Source organism: Arvicanthis niloticus, chromosome 8 (genome assembly GCF_011762505.2).
Source record: "Arvicanthis niloticus isolate mArvNil1 chromosome 8, mArvNil1.pat.X, whole genome shotgun sequence".
Classification (NCBI taxonomy): Eukaryota; Metazoa; Chordata; class Mammalia; order Rodentia; family Muridae; genus Arvicanthis; species Arvicanthis niloticus.
Window position 1 is genome coordinate 64,462,402 of NC_047665.1, and position 18,214 is coordinate 64,480,615.

General features: G+C 40.1%; 1 protein-coding gene across 16 annotated transcripts in view; it reads left to right on the forward strand.

The window, feature by feature from the left end:
• Pter (phosphotriesterase related) overlaps positions 1–18,214 on the forward strand; it is an 82,122-nt gene that overhangs the window by 27,983 nt on the left and 35,925 nt on the right. For 14 of the 16 annotated variants that reach the window (XR_013112293.1, XR_013112294.1, XR_013112291.1 and 11 more), the window contains 2 exons: positions 8,290–8,747; positions 10,254–10,519. Coding sequence is in view for 9 of the 16 variants with exons in the window: in XM_076939506.1 (XP_076795621.1) it covers positions 8,316–8,747; positions 10,254–10,519 (698 nt within the window). In the remaining 7 variants the exon portion in view is untranslated. Of the gene's footprint in view, positions 1–4,831; positions 4,974–8,289; positions 8,748–10,253; positions 10,520–18,214 lie in introns of all 16 variants that reach the window. The other 2 variants (XM_076939501.1, XM_076939502.1) reach the window with 1 other exon arrangement.

Consider the following 18,214-nt stretch of genomic DNA (forward strand, 5'->3'; position numbering starts at 1 on the left):
GATACCATTGTCTACTGGAACAACCAAGAACTATAGACTCTGAAACCTGCTGTTCTACCTCCATTAGTCCCCTTCAAGAATAGATTTCTAAGTAAAATTGTGTGAACATGCTGGGGAGGCACCTCGTTTCTGTAATCCTGGCACTTAAGACACCAAGACAGGAAGATCTCCATGAGTTCAAAACCAGTCTAGGCATCATAGTGAGTTCCAAGCCAGCATGGGCTCCTAGGATCCTATCTTGTAAAACAAAGAAAAGAAGAGCAAAAAACAGAGGAAGAAATTCAGGTATCTTACACATTTCAGATACCAATTTGTGGTTTTCCAGGATTTAAATGTTTAAGTTTTTTAGTAGCTGAGTTACAATATAAGAACTAAATTCAATGGAGAGATTTCTTTTTCTTTTTTTTTCTCTTTTTTTCCTTTTCTTTGATTCTCTCTTTCCTTGTTTCTTTGGTGTGTGTGTGTGCGTGCGTGCGTGCGTGCGTGCGTGCGTGCGTGTGTGCGTGCGTGTGTGTGTGTGTGTGTGTGTGTGCGCGCGCGTGCGCGCGCGCGCACGCGCATGCGCATGCGCACACCTTATAACCTTCTGCTTGCTAAACAGAAGCCCCGATCCCAGTATGAAGCATGCTCTGCAACAGGAATGAAGTTGTAACTGGCCTGTCTGGCGACTGACGTATGTTTTGCTTTCGGGACTATTGTTAGTGTTGAAATCAAAACATTTTCCCCAAATCTTGTTCCAGCATCCAGGGTGGAGTCTCTTCTTCTAAAGGAAAGGTTGTAAGATGAGTCTGCCAGACAGTGTTTTGACAGACTCCCCAGACTCTAAGATGTCATTGGCATAAGTCATAATTCATTTTGACTTAAGATGCCATTTTCTTCCCCCTCTTTCTCTGCTTTTCTATCCTCCCCTGCCATTCCCCTGGTCATCTTGCTTTCTTCATAAGAGTACCTTTTTAGTTTTTTCACTGAACAGTGAGCTAACAAAATCAACAAGGCAGTTACCACAGTCTAACAACAAGGGACATAGAGGGCTGACCAGATGGCCCATTTTGATAGACTTAGAGTCAGTTAAGACCCAAGCCACATCCTCAGGCATGCATCCTTATATGGTTTCACCCTTTCATAATATTTTTACATTGTCAGCTTTTAAGTCTAAAGGTAATAAAAAGATGAGCTTGTGAGTGAAGTCATTTCCCTCAAGTTACTGCATTTGTTCTGTGGGCCACTTTGTTTTAGTTATCTCTTTGAATAGCACTGGGTTCCATTTATATTCTTGTGTTAGCATTTCTTTCCGGCTCTTTCTCTTTCCCCATTTCCTCCCTTACCTGCTGCACAGGGTATGATACCCAGGTCTCATGCAGACAAAGTGCCTCATGCCTCTATTTCAGCGTCTTGGGAGTCTGAGGCAGGAGGATCACCATGAGTCCAACTTAACATAGGCTACAGAATGAGACCTGGTCTCATAAAACAAAGACAAATTTTTAAAAAGTGTTATGTGTTTGCTATTTGTCCTGTTGCTCTAGCAAAGAACATGACAAAAGCAATCTGAGGAATAAGGATTTATTTGGGTTAGAGTGATACCATCCATCAAGGCGGAAGTACACACACTGGTCATACTGCACCCACAGTAGAGAAGCAGAGAAAACTGAGCACTGGTGTCCAGCTAGTTCATCCTTGAGCTCTATCAACCACTGAGCTACCTCTTTAGCCCTTTTTGATTGTTAGTTTGAGACAAAGTCTCACTAATTAAGCTGGCCTTGAACTCACACTACAGCTCAGGCAGGGCTTGAGTGTAGGACCCTCTTGTCTCAGCCTCTTAAGTAGCTGAGATAGCAGGCTTGAGTCACCATGCCCTGCTAGAGCTTTCCTTACTCAAGCATAAGAGCACGGAATAGAGAAAAGGCAGACTCCCGTGGTCACCATTGTCCAGCAGCCAGATCCATGCTGTTTAAGAGAAGATGTGTCACAGTTTTGAACCTGTACATGATGGAAATATTCAAACAGAGTTTTAAAAAAATATTGTATAGTTGTTAAAATATTTTTATCGCAAATCAAATGTCAGCTTTAAGTGCAGTGTTTATAGAGTAGGGCTGAACTGTGACGTAACACATAAAAAATAGAAATGTTGATATATTTGGGCCATTTATTTGCAGGGTATTTTTTTTTAGTACCAGTGAGTCCAGTTAGAAAGTCCCATCTGCTCTCCTGCTTTTTTGCCATCTCAACTGGTATCATTTCAGACCAATCCACCATCTGATTTTTTTTTTCCTACATTATTGCAAAACCCTACAGGTCTCTGCAGGGACATGGCCTCTTCTTCCTCATCAGTAAAGGTTTATTCATGGAATAAAGTGAGTGAAATTCAGCAGAGGGTTTCATAAAAGGCAACAGACCTTTCACTGTTTGGGGAAGTCGGGGTGGGGAATTTTAAATCATGTCTGTAAAAAATGTCAGTTTGCCAATTTGACCATTATATCTAAGTTGAAGTACTAACAGCTTCAGTCAGCTCTAAGGCTAGCACACTTGTGTCAGATCCAGGGCAAAGTATGATTGCCTACAACATGCAGAGGATGTACCTTAAGAGTTCCCACTTGCACATACAGGGCATTCAGACTTCTAGATATCCTCTCTCCTCTGAAATCCATGTGAGGGCAACTGTGCCCATTACATTTTTCACCAATGTGGCATAACATGACAGAAGCCACCGGGAAGGGGAAGCATTTGTTTCAACACATCGTTTCAGAGAGTTCATGGCTCCAAGGTAATGCTGAACTCCACAGCTGAGGGAAATGTGCTGTTCATCTTATTGTGGTCAGGAAGCAAAGAGAAAGAGTTGCAGGAAGGGGCCAGGTTAAGCTATGGCCTCTAAGAACATGTAGCCAGTAACCTGCTTCTTCCATGTTGACCCCGCCCCTACCAACTCCCCCAAATGCCACCATTTATGAATCCTTTTGGGCTTAATCTGTTCACTGGGCCAGAGCCATTATGATCTAATTATCTCTGGAAAGTTCCTCACAGACACACCCAGGTGTGTGATTTACCAATATCCTAGGTGCTTCAAAGTCCAATTAAGTTGATAAATTAACCATCAGAGTAGCTGGAAAGGATGGTCAACTTGAGTAGACAGAATGTTCTTAATCATAGTCGCCAGAGCAAAATAACTCAAAACACAAGTGAAACTGAATAGAAACTGAAGATACATCCAGACTTTTCCTCCTCGCCAGATATTCAGTCATCATGCAATTTTTTATATAAATCTTATAAAAGATAATATATGCATGCTTGTAAGTAATCAAATCCTGCTTATTGTCTCCAGTTTTCAGCTGTGTGGTACAGCAGTGTCATTCCCTTTTCTAATTCTCTTCTTGTTTTTATTTTTTATTCAGTATTTCCTCTTTATTTTAGGTCCAGCAAGACTAGATGGGCTGGCAGACATAGTGGCTCATATCCATATTTCTTTTTTTTTCTTTCTTTCTTCTTCTTTTTTTTTGTTTTTGTTTTTTTGTTTTTGTTTTTGTTTTGTTTTGTTTTGTTTTTGTTTTTGTTTTTTGAGACAGGGTTTCTCTGTAGACCAGACTGGCCTCGAACTCAGAAATCCGCCTGTCTCTGCCTCCCAAGTGCTGGGATTAAAGGCGTGTGCCACCACCGCCCGGCCCATACCCATATTTCTGAGACTTGGGAGTGTGGGACAGGAGGATCACCATGAGTTCAAGTTAGCATAGGTTGCAGAGTGAGACCTGGTCTCATAAAACAAAAGCAAATTTTTAAAAAAGTTAGAAGTGTTATGTGTTTGCTACTTGTCCTGTTGCTCTGACTAAGAATGTGACAGAAGCAATCTGAGGACTAAGGATTTATCTGGGTTAGAGTGATACCATCCATCAAGGCAGAAGCACTTGCACGGGTCACACTGCACTCACAGTAGAGAAGCAGAGAAAACTAAGTGCTGGTGTCCAGCTAGTTTTCTTCTATTTGTTTTACATGGTATCCTATCTCAGGGGATGTTTCTGCCCACATTTGGGCTTGGTCTTCTCACTTGAGTTTACCTAATCTAGGAGATCCTTCAGACACATGCCCTAAAGCTTGACCCTTCCATGATTCCAGATCTCTGAGTTGAGGACTAACTACTACAGCCTGGTAGTTCTCTCTGGGCTCTTGTAATAATTCCAGACTATCCTTTCACATGTGACGCAGATTTCACAGTTGATGTGGAACAAAGCTTTTGTCAAACGTGTTGATAGCTCCCGCTATCCTTTTCCAATACAGGTTCAATACTGAGCTTTCTGTGGGAAGCTCTGGAAAATGCCAAAGCCTCCTTTTATGTCAGTGTTCATTCCCCTCTGCACAAATGGTCACTACCACTCTCATCCTTTGTCATTGCTGGTTCTACAGGTGCATCCTTATGATGAAGGAGCATGACGTATGGAATGTGACTTCCAGAAAGAACACAGGCAGAAAAGGGGTTCCTAGCCACACTGAAACTACAAGTTCCAGATCTGTATCTCACTTCAGTCAAGGATGCATTCTCCCTTAAAGGGGTGCTGGCTGCTTTTTGTTCCTTAATCTTGTCTTATCCTCTGAGTGTATGCTACATTGTATGTGATCACAGAAGAGCAAGCCAGCCTTGTCTGAGAGCATTAGAGGAGTGTCCCAGGAGGGGTGACATTTCTTAAATAATTTTTTTTACAAAGACTCACAGCTTGTAAGCTTTAAACATACCATGTTGCTCTTTCAAATACACATCAATTAAGTGTGTAGTTTGTTACCTTTCTAGTAGACATGGTAGTGTTTGATCAATTTATCCTAATTTCTGCCCCCATCTGTGACTCTCCAGAACAGATCTGTAATGCTGAAGGGAGGAAACAGAAAACTCACCAAGAGGATTGAATCTATTATTAATGGTGCTGTGATCTCATCTACCAAAGGAGTAACTGCATACTGATTATTTTGAGTAGAAAAGAATAAAGCTTTGAGCAGTAAGTTCCAGTCTATAGCCATACCACCTTAAATGTCCTTCATCTCTTCTGAACAGTGAGATCAACAGTAAAAATTATACTGCCTGTGCAGGGACTGGCAATTGTATGGTGATTCTCTGATCAGGTCCCATTTTGTTCCTCCTGGCCTCCATGTGTCCAACCCAATGTTCAGAGGACGGCTTGTACAAGAACACTGTCAAACGAAGCTCAATAGTCACACTGTTCACAACCCTGGTGTTCTCTGTGAAAAATCTAAGTGAGTCACTTATGACTGTCAGTAAATTATTCCAGACATCTAAGACTAACGGTGTTGAAGTGACTGGAGAAAAATTAACCTATAATTTGTAAACCTTTTCCTTTCCTCCTGACATATTACATACACACACACACACACACACACAAAGAGAGAGAGAAAGAAAGAGAGAGAAAGAGAAAGAGAGAGAGACACAGATATATCTATATATATACAGATATCTGTCCAAAAGGACTTCTTTTTAAATTTTTCTTGTTATTGAAAATAATTTTCATACAATATATTCTGATTATGGTTCCCCTCCCCAAACTGTTCCTAGCTCATCCCTCTCCTTCATCCACAGCCACAGCCTTTCTTTTGTAGAAAGAAGTGATCTAGTCAAAATGCAAAATGATTCTGCTCTTTGTTAACTATAGACTGTGTGCCTCTTTTGACAGTATTTTTATGTGTAGTATTTTATTGCATTTGTCTTAATTCCTAAGTAATGCCTATTCTCTAATTACAAGAGACAAGGTGCTCAGTTAATCAGAGAAAGGGGCTAGAAGATGCTTCAGTTGTTAAAGTGTTCGCCTTGGAGACATGAGAAGCTAAATTCATTGTCTAGAACCCACATACAATAGCCAGGTATGCTAGTAGACACTAGGAATCCCATAATCAGCATTAGTCATAGGCAGATTCCTGCAGCTTGATAGCTAGCCTTCTCTGTGTGCTCCAGTCCAGAGGGAGACTCTCTCTCCAAAGAACACAGTGAATGGCTTCAGAGGACTGATACCTGAGGTTGATCTCTGATCTCCAGATGCACAGGCTCAAAACTGTGCACCACCCCCACACAGACAGAGAAGGCTTCCAAAGATATGGGGGAAATAATTTTAGAATGTCTGTTGTGAAGCACTTTGAAAGCTTTAAAAGCTATGCTGTTCTTCCAGTCTCATGATCATGTCTTCCTGTCCTCTGGGTGGAGCTTCATTTCCGGCGGTGACAGCTACAGTATGTCTATTCACCAAGTCCACTGTCATCTTCTTCATTCAGTCTTCTCTGTTAGGGGCGCACAATGAACATGGAAGTGCTGGAATTGGAGTTCTTGCTTTCCCTGAGAGAAACCTGAGCAGATACTTGATCCTTGTATCTGAAAGGAAACTATATGGGAGATAAAGAGGTTTTTGCTCCTTCTAGAGATGGCAGCTGATTTCTGTTTCAGCAGCATTCTAGGCTCATTTCTGTTGCTGTGATAAAATACCTCAACACAACTTAGAGGAGCAGAGGTTCCTTTTAACTCCATTTCCAAGTGACAGTCCGTCACTGTAGAGGAGTCAGAGAGACAGGAGCTGAGACAGCTTGTCACATCACACCCACAGTTAAGAGCAAAGAGAATAGAGCTTCCAAACATTTGCTTGCTTGCTTGCTTGCTTGCTTGCTTGCTTGTGCTCAACTCAATTTGTCCACTCTGATAAAGTTCAGAATCCCCTGCCTAGGGAATGAGTGTTGCCACCCATAATGGGCTGGGCCATCCCATGCCCATTAATGTAATTAAGATAATTCCCTGTAGACATAACCACAGACTAACTCAGTGGAGACACTCCCTCACTGAGACTCCCTTCCCAAGAGATTCTAGGTTGTCATGTTGACATTTAGTTTTTAACCATCACGGATAACATTGTAGTCACTTTCATTATAACAATGAAGTTTTCCTTTTATGTATTGAAGGGTTACTTTCCATTTGCACTATGCAATAAACCCCCTTGAAAGTGAAAGGGTTCTTTTCTTCTTATTTTTGGCATTAATAAATCTAGTTATGTATTTCTTCTTCTCTCAATTATTTTGTGGCCATCCCCTATGAAGCCAGGCATCTTAGAGGCCTTATGTTATGCTTCAGGTATATAGCAGGCCATCAGCAGAAATTTTCCTCACTAGCAAATGGGTCGTTCCATGAGTAGAAGCCTTTGTGTATTTCATTTGGATAAAAAGGGATGAAATGATATTAATGCGTAACTGGTTTTGATGGAAGTTACTGGTGAAAAAGAGGGGGGATTAAATGATTTTTGTTCAAGTATTCAAAAAGGCATAGCTAAACCTGAGACAAAATTAAATGATATATAAATGTGTTCTGAATTGAAGAAATATTTCCAGTAAATAAGGTTGTGGTTGATCCATTAGAGGAGACCTGATGAAAGTGACTGGGGACATCTTATTCATGTGTACTCCTTGGGGCAGAGAACAAATGAGGTCATATCTCTAGTTTCATTGATTCTTTCGACTGACATCCACAACCCCTGCTCTCTACTGACAAACTACATGTTTGTGTTTGTTGAGGGCCGCACTAGCCCCACATTGGGTGCCAAAAAATATTGAGAACCACACTAGCCCCACGTTCGGGCGGCCAAAATATGTTGAGGCCTAAGCTGGAGTCCCTGTTCAGGTGCCAAAAAATGTCGCGGCCTGAGCAAAATGTTGAGGCCCGGGCTGCCCCGCATTTGGCGGCCACTGTATCCCAGCTCAAGCTGCCGCTCAGGTCCGCGGGTCGGGGTTCAGCAAGAGAGAGGGTGAGGGCGGACTCGAAGAATGGAGACCAGACAGAGTGTGTTTCAATCCCGTTTATTCTTCAGTCTCTTTCTTCCTCTAAGTGTCTGATTCTCTCTCTATAGTCTGATTCTCTGTTCTCCATATTGTTCTGTCTAGAGCAAAGTGTCTTCTACCTAATGTCAAGTAATCTGTTGCTTTCTCTGTCTGCCTCTAGCCTTTTATATGTCTCACTTCTAAGCCACGCCTCTAAGTTACACCTTTAATCATGCCCTTAGGTCTTGTCTCTAAATCTGATCTCTATATCACACTCTTAAGTCACACACCTTTAATCTCACACACCTTTAATCTCACACACCTTTAATCTCAAGGTATCTAAACCAAGATTATCGGAGTGTGCTCAGCTGTTGTAGGCTATTGTAATCCAAGTCTCATGTCAGGGTATATGGCTCAAGATGGCTGCAAAGCTGATAGCCGCTTTCTGCTAAAAGTCGGCCCCCAACATGTGTTAAATTTTCTAATTCCATATTTCTTTTTCCTCTTTAGAGCAAATCCCCAAGACACTATCAGGAATGTCTTCCTTAAGTGGGAAAGTACAAACCGTTCTGGGCCTTGTAGAACCCAGCCAACTGGGCCGCACCTTGACCCATGAGCATCTGACAATGACCTTTGACAATTTTTACTGCCCACCTCCTCCATGCCACGAAGCTACCTCCAAGGAACCTATCATGATGAAAAATTTATTTTGGATTCAGAAGAATCCCTATTCCCATCGAGAGAACCTTCAGTTGAATCAGGAAGTAGAAGCCATAAGAGAAGAACTGTTGTATTTCAAGGCTAAGGGTGGAGGAGCCTTGGTGGAGAACACTACCACTGGGCTCAGCAGGGATGTGCATACACTGAAGAGGCTGGCAGAGCAGACTGGAGTCCATATCATAGCTGGAGCTGGGTTTTACGTTGATGCAACTCACTCTGCAGAGACCAGAGCCATGTCAGTGGAGCAGGTAAAAAGCACTACTTAGAATGTTGTTTGTATATAAATTCAGAACACACTAAATGCGAATGGTTCAGACCAAGCTGGATATGAGAAAAAAAAAAAAAAAATAGCTAGCTCACAAAGACATTTACCGACTGGAACCCAGAGTAGTCAGACTCTGTATCTTTCCAGTGTTGAGGAAGGAGCCCTCGACACACTCGTCATTGACAATTCCAATGTGTTAATGCTTAGTCTGTATGAGTCCTAGCAGAGCTCAGTGGTTCTGTTTCAGTCTCTTTGTAAACCTCGTCTTCCCATCATAAGCTACTTCAGCTTTCCCCTCAGGTTTTATAATAACCAGCAATGAAAATTCACAGTAGGGTGAGACTTGGCAGGCAGAGACTTGGTAGGTTTGCAAATACAGCGTCTTCTCTTATTACAAGCCATGAGGGGCGGGAGAAGATCTGTTCTCTTATTTATAATAGTAAGTGAAAATGGGCAGAAGGGAGCAAAGTTTGCGAGGATCCAAAGAAAGAAGTTTCAGGGCTCTGTTGCCCGTATGTGTATTCTCTTGTTAAACATATGTGTCAGTTTACATGCATTTACATATAGTATGTATTCCTATATATTATTTCCCAAAATTTGTTTCACAGGTACAAAATAGCCCTCAGGCAAACCCTTGGCAAAATATCTGTTAGTATCTAAAGTGACTCTTTAAATATTTTCATCTGCATTATATCCCAATAAGCTTTTAAATATATACATTTGTATTAGTTGGAGACTGAGCTAATGAAAAGGATAATATACTTGTCAAACCATGCTTTGAAGCAAGTAACGTAAATATTGTGTAATGAGTTTTCTAGGTTGAATGAATGATAGAATTAAAGAAGTACTTGGCACAGATGACAGATTCAGTGACATCTACAGGTGTTGTTCCCAGATTAAAATAAAGAGCCCCCCTTTTTTTCATTCTGAGCATACAGACTTTCTACTGTACCTTCAAATTATAAGATTCATAAATCTTATAATAACTTGTTGAATTTGCAATTTAGTCAGAAAAAAATGCTTTGTGAATGCTGGCATTTGTGTGCCTGCGTGTGCATGTGTGTGTGCATGCATGCATGCATGCATGTATGTGTGAGTGTGTGTTGTGTTAATATATGTGCACATGCATGGCAGGGAATATGGACGTGGAAGCTAGAGGACATTATCCTTTGGAAAACTGTACACCTCCTTTGAGGTGGGGTCTCTCATTGGCCTGGAGCTAGTTGGTGATATGCCATACCAGCAGTCCAGTGAGCCTTTGGGACCCAACCATCTCTTGTCTCCCTAGTGCTGGGATTGCTAGTTCACAACACTGAGCTTTCTTCTGTGAGATCTGGGGATGGAAGCAGGATCTTCATGATTGAGAGGCTTCATCCTCCCTCTCCCTTACCCCTACCCAGCTCTGAACACATCCAAAATTTGTATAACATGAGCTTATTTGGAAATATTTCACAATCTATAAAATAGGCTCATTCTCACTCTTCCTTAGCTTACAGAAGTCCTTATTAATGAAATTCTCCATGGAGCTGATGGCACCAGTATCAAGTGTGGAGTTATTGGAGAAATTGGCTGCTCCTGGCCTTTGACTGAAAGCGAGAAAAAGGTACTTCAGGCTACAGCTCACGCCCAGGCTCAGCTTGGCTGTCCTGTCATAATCCATCCTGGACGGAACCCAGGTGCACCATTCCAGATCATCCATATATTGCAAGAAGCAGGGGCGGACATCTCCAAAACAGTCATGTCCCACCTTGACAGGTAAGCGGGTCACCACACAAACTGATGTAGACCACTGTACAACTGAGGGATTGTCAAGTGGGAAAGTCACTGGTGATGAGAGTAATGAAATACTGATCTGACAGGGATCTGCAGTGACTACCTGGAAGATAATTTTTCCCAATGGTGAGTGTTGGACGTTGGGTCTCACACATACAATTATCTCACACTTTACCACTAAATTATACCCACAGCTCCTGGAAGGCAGTGTCTATGAAGCCTGGTGATGGGCATACATCAAAATCAGTGCTGTAGTCTGTCCCTCTTGTGTGTCACATTCTATCTGAGACATTTTATAAAGGCACTTTCTTGATCCTCCATAACTCTTCAGCACAGGTACTCCTGTCTGCTTCAATTATTTGTCTTATAATATGGTATCATGAACATGATGATCCTGCTTGTTCAGTATTTGCCAACAATGGGAGTGTAAATGCGTCTATAAATATAAATACAGAGAGGACAAATGGTTCCACCCTGAAAAGAAACCCAAAATGTAGGTGCTAATGTTTCTGCTGCCTGTTTTTGGTTTCAGAAACTGAAATTATTAATATACTGGTAAATATTGTGTTTCCATTCTGGCACATTGGTATTTATGGCTGCTATAACAATTACAACACACCAAGCAAGTCAAAATGATAGAAGTTTATTCTCTCATGGTTCTGAAGGTGGAAGTCTGAAATCAAGACTCAGACCTCAGAGCTGTGGTGGTCCTCAGCCTGTGGCTGCCTGGCTAGTTTCTGCTTCTGCTTCCCAAGGCCTTGGGTTTATAGCTGTCTTTTCTTTCATCTCTAAGGATATTTGTTGTTGAATCTAAGACCCACTCATGTAATAGAATGAGATTGTATAAAGCTCCTTAATTATATCTATAAAACCCCTTTTCTCAAGTAAGGGTCACTTTCAGAGCTTCCTAGGGTTAAAACTCAGATGTGGTTTTACAGGGTGCCATTCAGCTGACTGTCATATTAGAGGCTTGACTATGTAAACCGATGCTTGGCTGCTGCTGATATGCAAACATGTCACAATGTTGCTAGTGTTAATCCTAAACCTTTACATTCACTGCATTAGGTAGACAAACTTGTTTTTGAAACACTCTCACAGTGTAGCTCAGCTGACTTAAGAACTCCAGACCTTCTCACTTCAGCCTTCTAAGCACTAGACTGCAGGCATGCACATCCGTTCTTGGCCCTTCTTTTTCCTTTTGCGGGGGTTTGCTGCTCCTGCTGCTGCTGATTTGTTTGTTTTACAAATATACATAACATAAAATTTATCATCTTAAATATTTGAAGCATGCAATTTAGGAGACTTTCTCCTCCAGGTTGTAGTGGAGAACATTCTACTTTCCCTCTCCATGAATCTGAACACAAAATACTTCAAATGAGTGGAAACACACGTTGCTTCTCGTGATTACATTTTTTGACAAGAGAGACTGTCAAAAATAACAGACACCAGGAGTGCCCACCCTTGCACTTGCTGGATAAAAGTTATAGATTCTCAAGACTTGTCACTCATCTTTCCTCCTATATCAGCTGCAGCAGAGGCAAGTATATACTCTAGAGAACTCTTTGCCTCAAGCTTTCTCCCTATTCATGGACAATGAGAGATGCTGGTTTTGGTGATGGGGCAGCTTCCTGTGTATCTTCAAATTGATCTCCCTTCCTATTCCTTCCCAAGCTCCTTAGCTCTCAAGGCCCCTCACAGAAGGCTTGTTTGACTCCCTTTGCTGTTCATTTTCTCACCCCACCCCATTTCTTCTGCCCCAGAAAGAGTCTTAACTTTGCCAGTAGCCCCAACCAAGCATTTCAAAACAGAGACTTTTTTCTCTTCAGTTTTATTCAGTGTTTTATATGGACTCTGTTGGAAAGGTTTTCTGTGAACATTTAGTCTGCCACACCGCTTGAAACTGGACCAAGATACTCCTTGAAGCAGACTCTAACTATCCTACATCTCTGCTTTTTCACAGTTAGACATTAAGTTAGAAAATTATGCTTGGCACAAATAGAAAATAAGTTTTTATTGTAAATTGTGAAATAAACCTGTACTACCACAACAATATTTCCTGGCTTATGAAAAACTAAACAATATAAAAAGTACTAGTATTTATTTTCTAGTGATATACACATACGTTTTCACTAGACTTATATATACATTATATATACACACATATATGCATGTATATACTTTTATATTAAATGATACAGATATATTACCTGATATCCATTGGCTACAAATTCAGTATTTCTCTCTTGGATGGCCCCAGGATTGAATGGAATTGTTGACATGACACCACACAAGCCCCAAGCATGCTGACACAGCCTAAGGCAATCCCTAGACAGTTACCCACTCAGCACCCATAGTATAGATCATTTGGGATTCCAGTGTGTGAAAAAAGAAAGAAAGAAAGAAAGAAAGAAAGAAAGAAAGAAAGAAAGAAAGAAAGAAAGAAAGAAAGAAAGGAGAGAGAGAGAGAAAGAAAGAAAGAAAGAAAGAAAGAAAGAAAGAAAGAAAGAAAGAAAAAGAATTTTATGGGGGAAGCAACCAGGGAAAATGGCTTTTGAAAACAAACCAAATAAAGTAACAGGAAAAGATCAGGAGGCAGATGTAGGAAGTGGGAGCTATTTGAAGTGACTGTTCAGAGCAGACGAGTCACCAGGCTGGAGTCTGACTAGGTCAGCTTTCCACAGGCTGTCTGAGCTCAGCTGGGCAGTACATACAATCTGATCTGTGCTCAAAGATCAGGGGCTTCAGCTCTTTGTAATGGGGACAACTCATAAAAGAGCCTGGACACAATGCAATAGACATTTCAAAAGAAAAAGCATTCCCTAAAACACAGCCTCTAACCCCCCTTCCCCCAAATCAAATGATCAAGCATAACACCATGTCACTTCTCCCCATATTTCTGGGCAAAGGCAGAAGGTTCTGAAGCTGTGTTCTGTTAAGTTTGGGAAGTAGTGGCTTCAGGTGGCCGCTTTTGACTCACTTCATAACAAAAATTGCTCTGAAGTGAGCAGGGTGATCTTCAGCTTTGACTACCTGGAAAATTACTTTGACTTTTTTTTCAAATGTAGATTTCACTTCAGAGAACACAAACAATCCTTTGGAAGCAGTCAATTCTTTCAGAAGGTTTATGAAATCTGCATTAGGACTTGCTCAGATAGGCAGGAAGTCAGAGAGACAGACAGACAGACAGACACACACACACACACACACACACACACAACTACATACTCCCACAATAAGAAACTTACACAGTTATCCAAAGGGGGAAGGTGGAATGCTGACAGGAAAGAGTTAATGGATGACCATCTCCTTGAAGACCTCCAAACCACTCTGTTATTACCTGACCACTGGTTACAAGCCTAATGTCATTAAACATGCAACAAATTGATAAGTCTACTATGTCCCAAGCCCTCCCATCTGTTTCCATCTGTTTCCTTTAAGTCACAAGGAGCCTGTTGAAGAACAGGTTGATGGCTGTGAATGTGACCCTTTGGGACACCAATGGAGACTGTCTTGACAACGGTAGCCACCTTGAGTCAACATGTATTAGACAATAACAGCGGCCCCTGTGTTCTTGTTTGGGCTTTTAATGGGAATGGCTTTGCCCAATTTGACTTAACTTTAACCTTTGTAATTATTTTACCATCTTCTAAAACTCTAGCCGCATTTCTAAATGGTAGCACTGCCTTGGGGTGGGTCTATTATAGGTTATGTGTGCTTTAAAGAATGGCCCTCCCCACCCCACCCCCAACTATTTTTTTTTGTCATTTATTTTCAAACATGGCTTATCATGAATGCCATATTAGAGTAGATGTAACTATGCATATACAATAAACTTCTTTCTTTACCAGAGAAAGCTCAGTGGAAAAAAAAAAAAACTTAAAAACAAAACAACAAAACAAAACCATGGTCCAAATAACAAATATTTAGCAACTATTCACCAGTTCAAAATTTGAAATTCCTAGGGGGTGACAGGCAGGTGCTATGTCTAAATCTTTTATCTTTGTGGATATCTATTTAACAAGCCAGAGAATTTTGATGGACATCCAGGGTCTGATTACAGGCATGATAATTAAGGGTATGAAGAGAGTGAATCACTCTCTTTGAAAACTACTCCCTGGGGATGGTAAAGGAACTTGACCCAAGGGTATCTGAAAGACCAGAAGGAAAAACTCAGGAATGGGCCAAAAATATTTTGTTCTCTTTGCCTTTGATCACACATGCCAAATTGGCCCAACTCTTGGAAGGATACAAATCTGACACTTTTTTTCCCCACCATGCTGTTAATTAGATGAAAAGAGTGAAATACCACTTCATTCATTCAACAAATATTTGAGTGACTAATTACCATATGTATATATCAAACATTGGGCTGGAATTCTTTCAAAGTGATTATTTAATTATAATTATGATGACTTTTAACCTTAAGATTTTCTTTGAAAAGGCAAAAAAAATAATAATAATAAAACCTTCTGCAGGATCCATGGAGTGGTACCCATGTAATTCCCATAAGTTCTAATGAATTAATTTGAAGTCATTCAGAAACAGTTCCAAGCAAATGTCTAGCAAATGGGAATTGAACAAAACATCTTTGTATTGCTAAATAGTACCGTAGCATTCTTAAAAAGAATAATTGGAGCTCTGCACACCCACAGAGGTCTGTGGTGTTTAGAGTCTCATAAATACAGCTTCATTTCTTAACCACTTAGAGTGAGCTGGATGCATGTACATGCAATTCAGACATGTTGTACAAAATGCATCAAGAAAAATGAGTGCGCACAGTGTAGCATGTGCGGCCTGCATCTCACACACAGGGAAAAAAGTCCTTCAATCTGGCTTGGATCCAACAGCAAAGGATGAGCAAATGAAAATTTTCATTAATAAATTAATAAATTAAATTGATAAATGAAAATTAATAAAATTTTCATTAATAAATGAAAATATTCATTAATAACACTTTCTTTCCTATAATGACTAATGCTTGCTGACATGTCTGTTTTCATTATGTAATATGTGTGATCTCACTGTGTAATATATGTGTATGTAGATTACATGCATGGCAAACTAGGCACCTTTTAACATGGCTTCTTTGCTGCTGTTATGTGGTATGGATTCCAGTGATATATTTTGCACGAAATAAACATTTTAATGGAGCCTTATACTGATACAAACCTTGAATATATTTTAAGTTAAATTTATGTCATGCTATTGACTACAGATTCTTTCATTCATGTAACACACATCAGACCTTGGAGAGAGGATATGAAGTTGTGTTTCCTGGTTTCATGTTTCATGTCCTTGCTAAGTGACTTTAAGTAAGTTATTTATGCCTCTGCATCTGTTTGTTCCTATGTCAAAGGGGTTAAGAAAAATTATTTATGTATGTGCAGATGCACATATGAGCATGGAGGCCTGGACTCCTTGAGATGGGGTTTCTCACTCAACCTGACGCTAAGATGTTGGTCAGTAAATCTTACCAATTCTTCTGTCTGCAGCCCCCACAGCACCATGGACACAGATAGGTGTGCTGCCACGCCTAGCTCTTTACACGGGTTCTCGGGATTTGAACTCAGCCCCCTCTAGATTCCACAGCAAGTGTTCTGCCCCACTGAGCCATTAACCCCAGACAAGAAAACTATTTTAACTCTTAAAGCGCCATGCAAATGTCTTTTTATTATTCTTTACCATGGATTTCTTTTTAAAGTAGAACCTACTTAAAAGGCATACACAGAAGAAAAGCAGAAATCCAGTTAAGCCTTTCACAAACTAAAAGCCATCTCAACTTCTAAGTACAAATACTGTCTAATAAAATGAAATTATATCACAATGGCATTTGACGATTTTGAGTGTTCTAAATTGCTGTTTGTAGATCTGCCAATATCTGGGCGAAAGGCAGCCCTGGTCATACGCTCTTCCCAGCACATTCTATCCACCCAAACCTTCCACTAGTAATTCTTTTTCCCTGAAGCAATTTGTCATGACTCTGACACCATTCCCATGAAAGGTGACATTTTAACAAATAGGATACCCATGTCTATGAGATTTATCTTTCCTGTCCTCAACACCGTCAACCCCTTAACCATGTACTGCTGCACATGAAAAACGCAGCCTCTTTTGTGCTGGGTGGCAGCTGAAAAGTTCATGGCACAAAGCTCTTGCTGGGGTTTATAAATTGTGAATTGTCTTTTAAAATAAAGTCTTAATTACACTTTGCAATCGAAGCCACTGGTTTTAGTCTATTTTAAGGAAGGGTGTTGTTGTTGTTTTGGTTTTCTGGTTTTGTTTGTTTTCTGCTTTGTTTTGTTTTGTTTTTATGGCCTTCCATTCCTGTTGCTGAAACCTTAAGTCATAACATTTAAAATGTGACATCACTTCTTCCTTGATGTCATCAAAGGGACTCAACCAGTCAGAACTGTTAAGTGTGCTTATTAAAATGTAGATAATGGCAATTGGAACTATTTTTCTCTTGGCTTTTATCCCCAGTTAATCACTAACATTGAACATGCTGGCCCATAATAGAATGCCAAAAAGAATCTCACAAAAACACGTAAATTGATATTTTAAATGCCTCCGAAGATAACCATAAACTAATATATTAATCTAATGTACCATTCTAAATGATACATTTAAATGAAACTAAAATTCTTGGTAAACATTCAGTGGAAATAGAAAATTGTCTTAAAATCTGTTGGCAGTATTTGCTCCTCGTATTCTTTGACATTTACTTTTAATTAGTTAAAATGCATCAACTGACATGTACCCTCTCAGTGGTGGCAGAAGAAAAATACAGTACATGTGTGACTCCCTGGGTTCAGTCCCCAGAACCTTGCCCCAAATTAAAGGTTGTTCCAACTTTCCTTTGAGGTAAGGCTGTCTTTAGCAGTATGGAACATACAGGAGGACAATGTTCGCAAATTGCTTTGAGTTTTTTCATTTTTCTGAGACAGGTCTCACGATGTAGACTACTCAAGCTAGCCTGAAATCAATTGTATAGCCCAGAGAGGCCTTGAAAGCTTTATTCCCCTGCTTCAGCCATCAATGCTCTGGAATTATAGACATGAACCACCAGGCCTGACTTCAGTATTAACTTATTAGATTATTATCATTGGATTACAATAAGTTATATATTTGTTTAAAAATATCACCATAGATGTAAAAATTCATGTTAGGCTATTAAATGAATATTTCTAGTTGAGTTTAGTAATTTAAAGTAGCTACTGAAAATTTTTATAAAATAAGTAAACATTCCACATATTCTATTTGTACAAATATTTCTTGGTTTTAAACTGTTCAAGGGGTCAAGGATAAATAAATTGCTTTTTTGGTAATTAGTGGGCATTCATCAAAACTCAGTTTTTAACAAATAAGTTATAGATACAAATGTCTATCTTTGCATAGGCTTGCTAACTTTTAAATTTTTATTTAATCAATAGTATGTTTTTATAGAAAATGCAGTCCATACTTCCTTATGTGCTGGCTCGGTGAGCAAGACAGAGTTCTTTTCACAGTTCTTAATCTCTAGGCTCAGAAATCCATAGATCTGAATGCCTGGTGTGGAGAGAGCACTGGACTGGGTCCAGGAAGCCCAGGCTTCCCCATGATTTGCAGGATCCAAACTTTAGTTTCTTTTTTTGTATAATGACATCTTCATGTGGCATAATTATAGCTTCAGTGTATTGT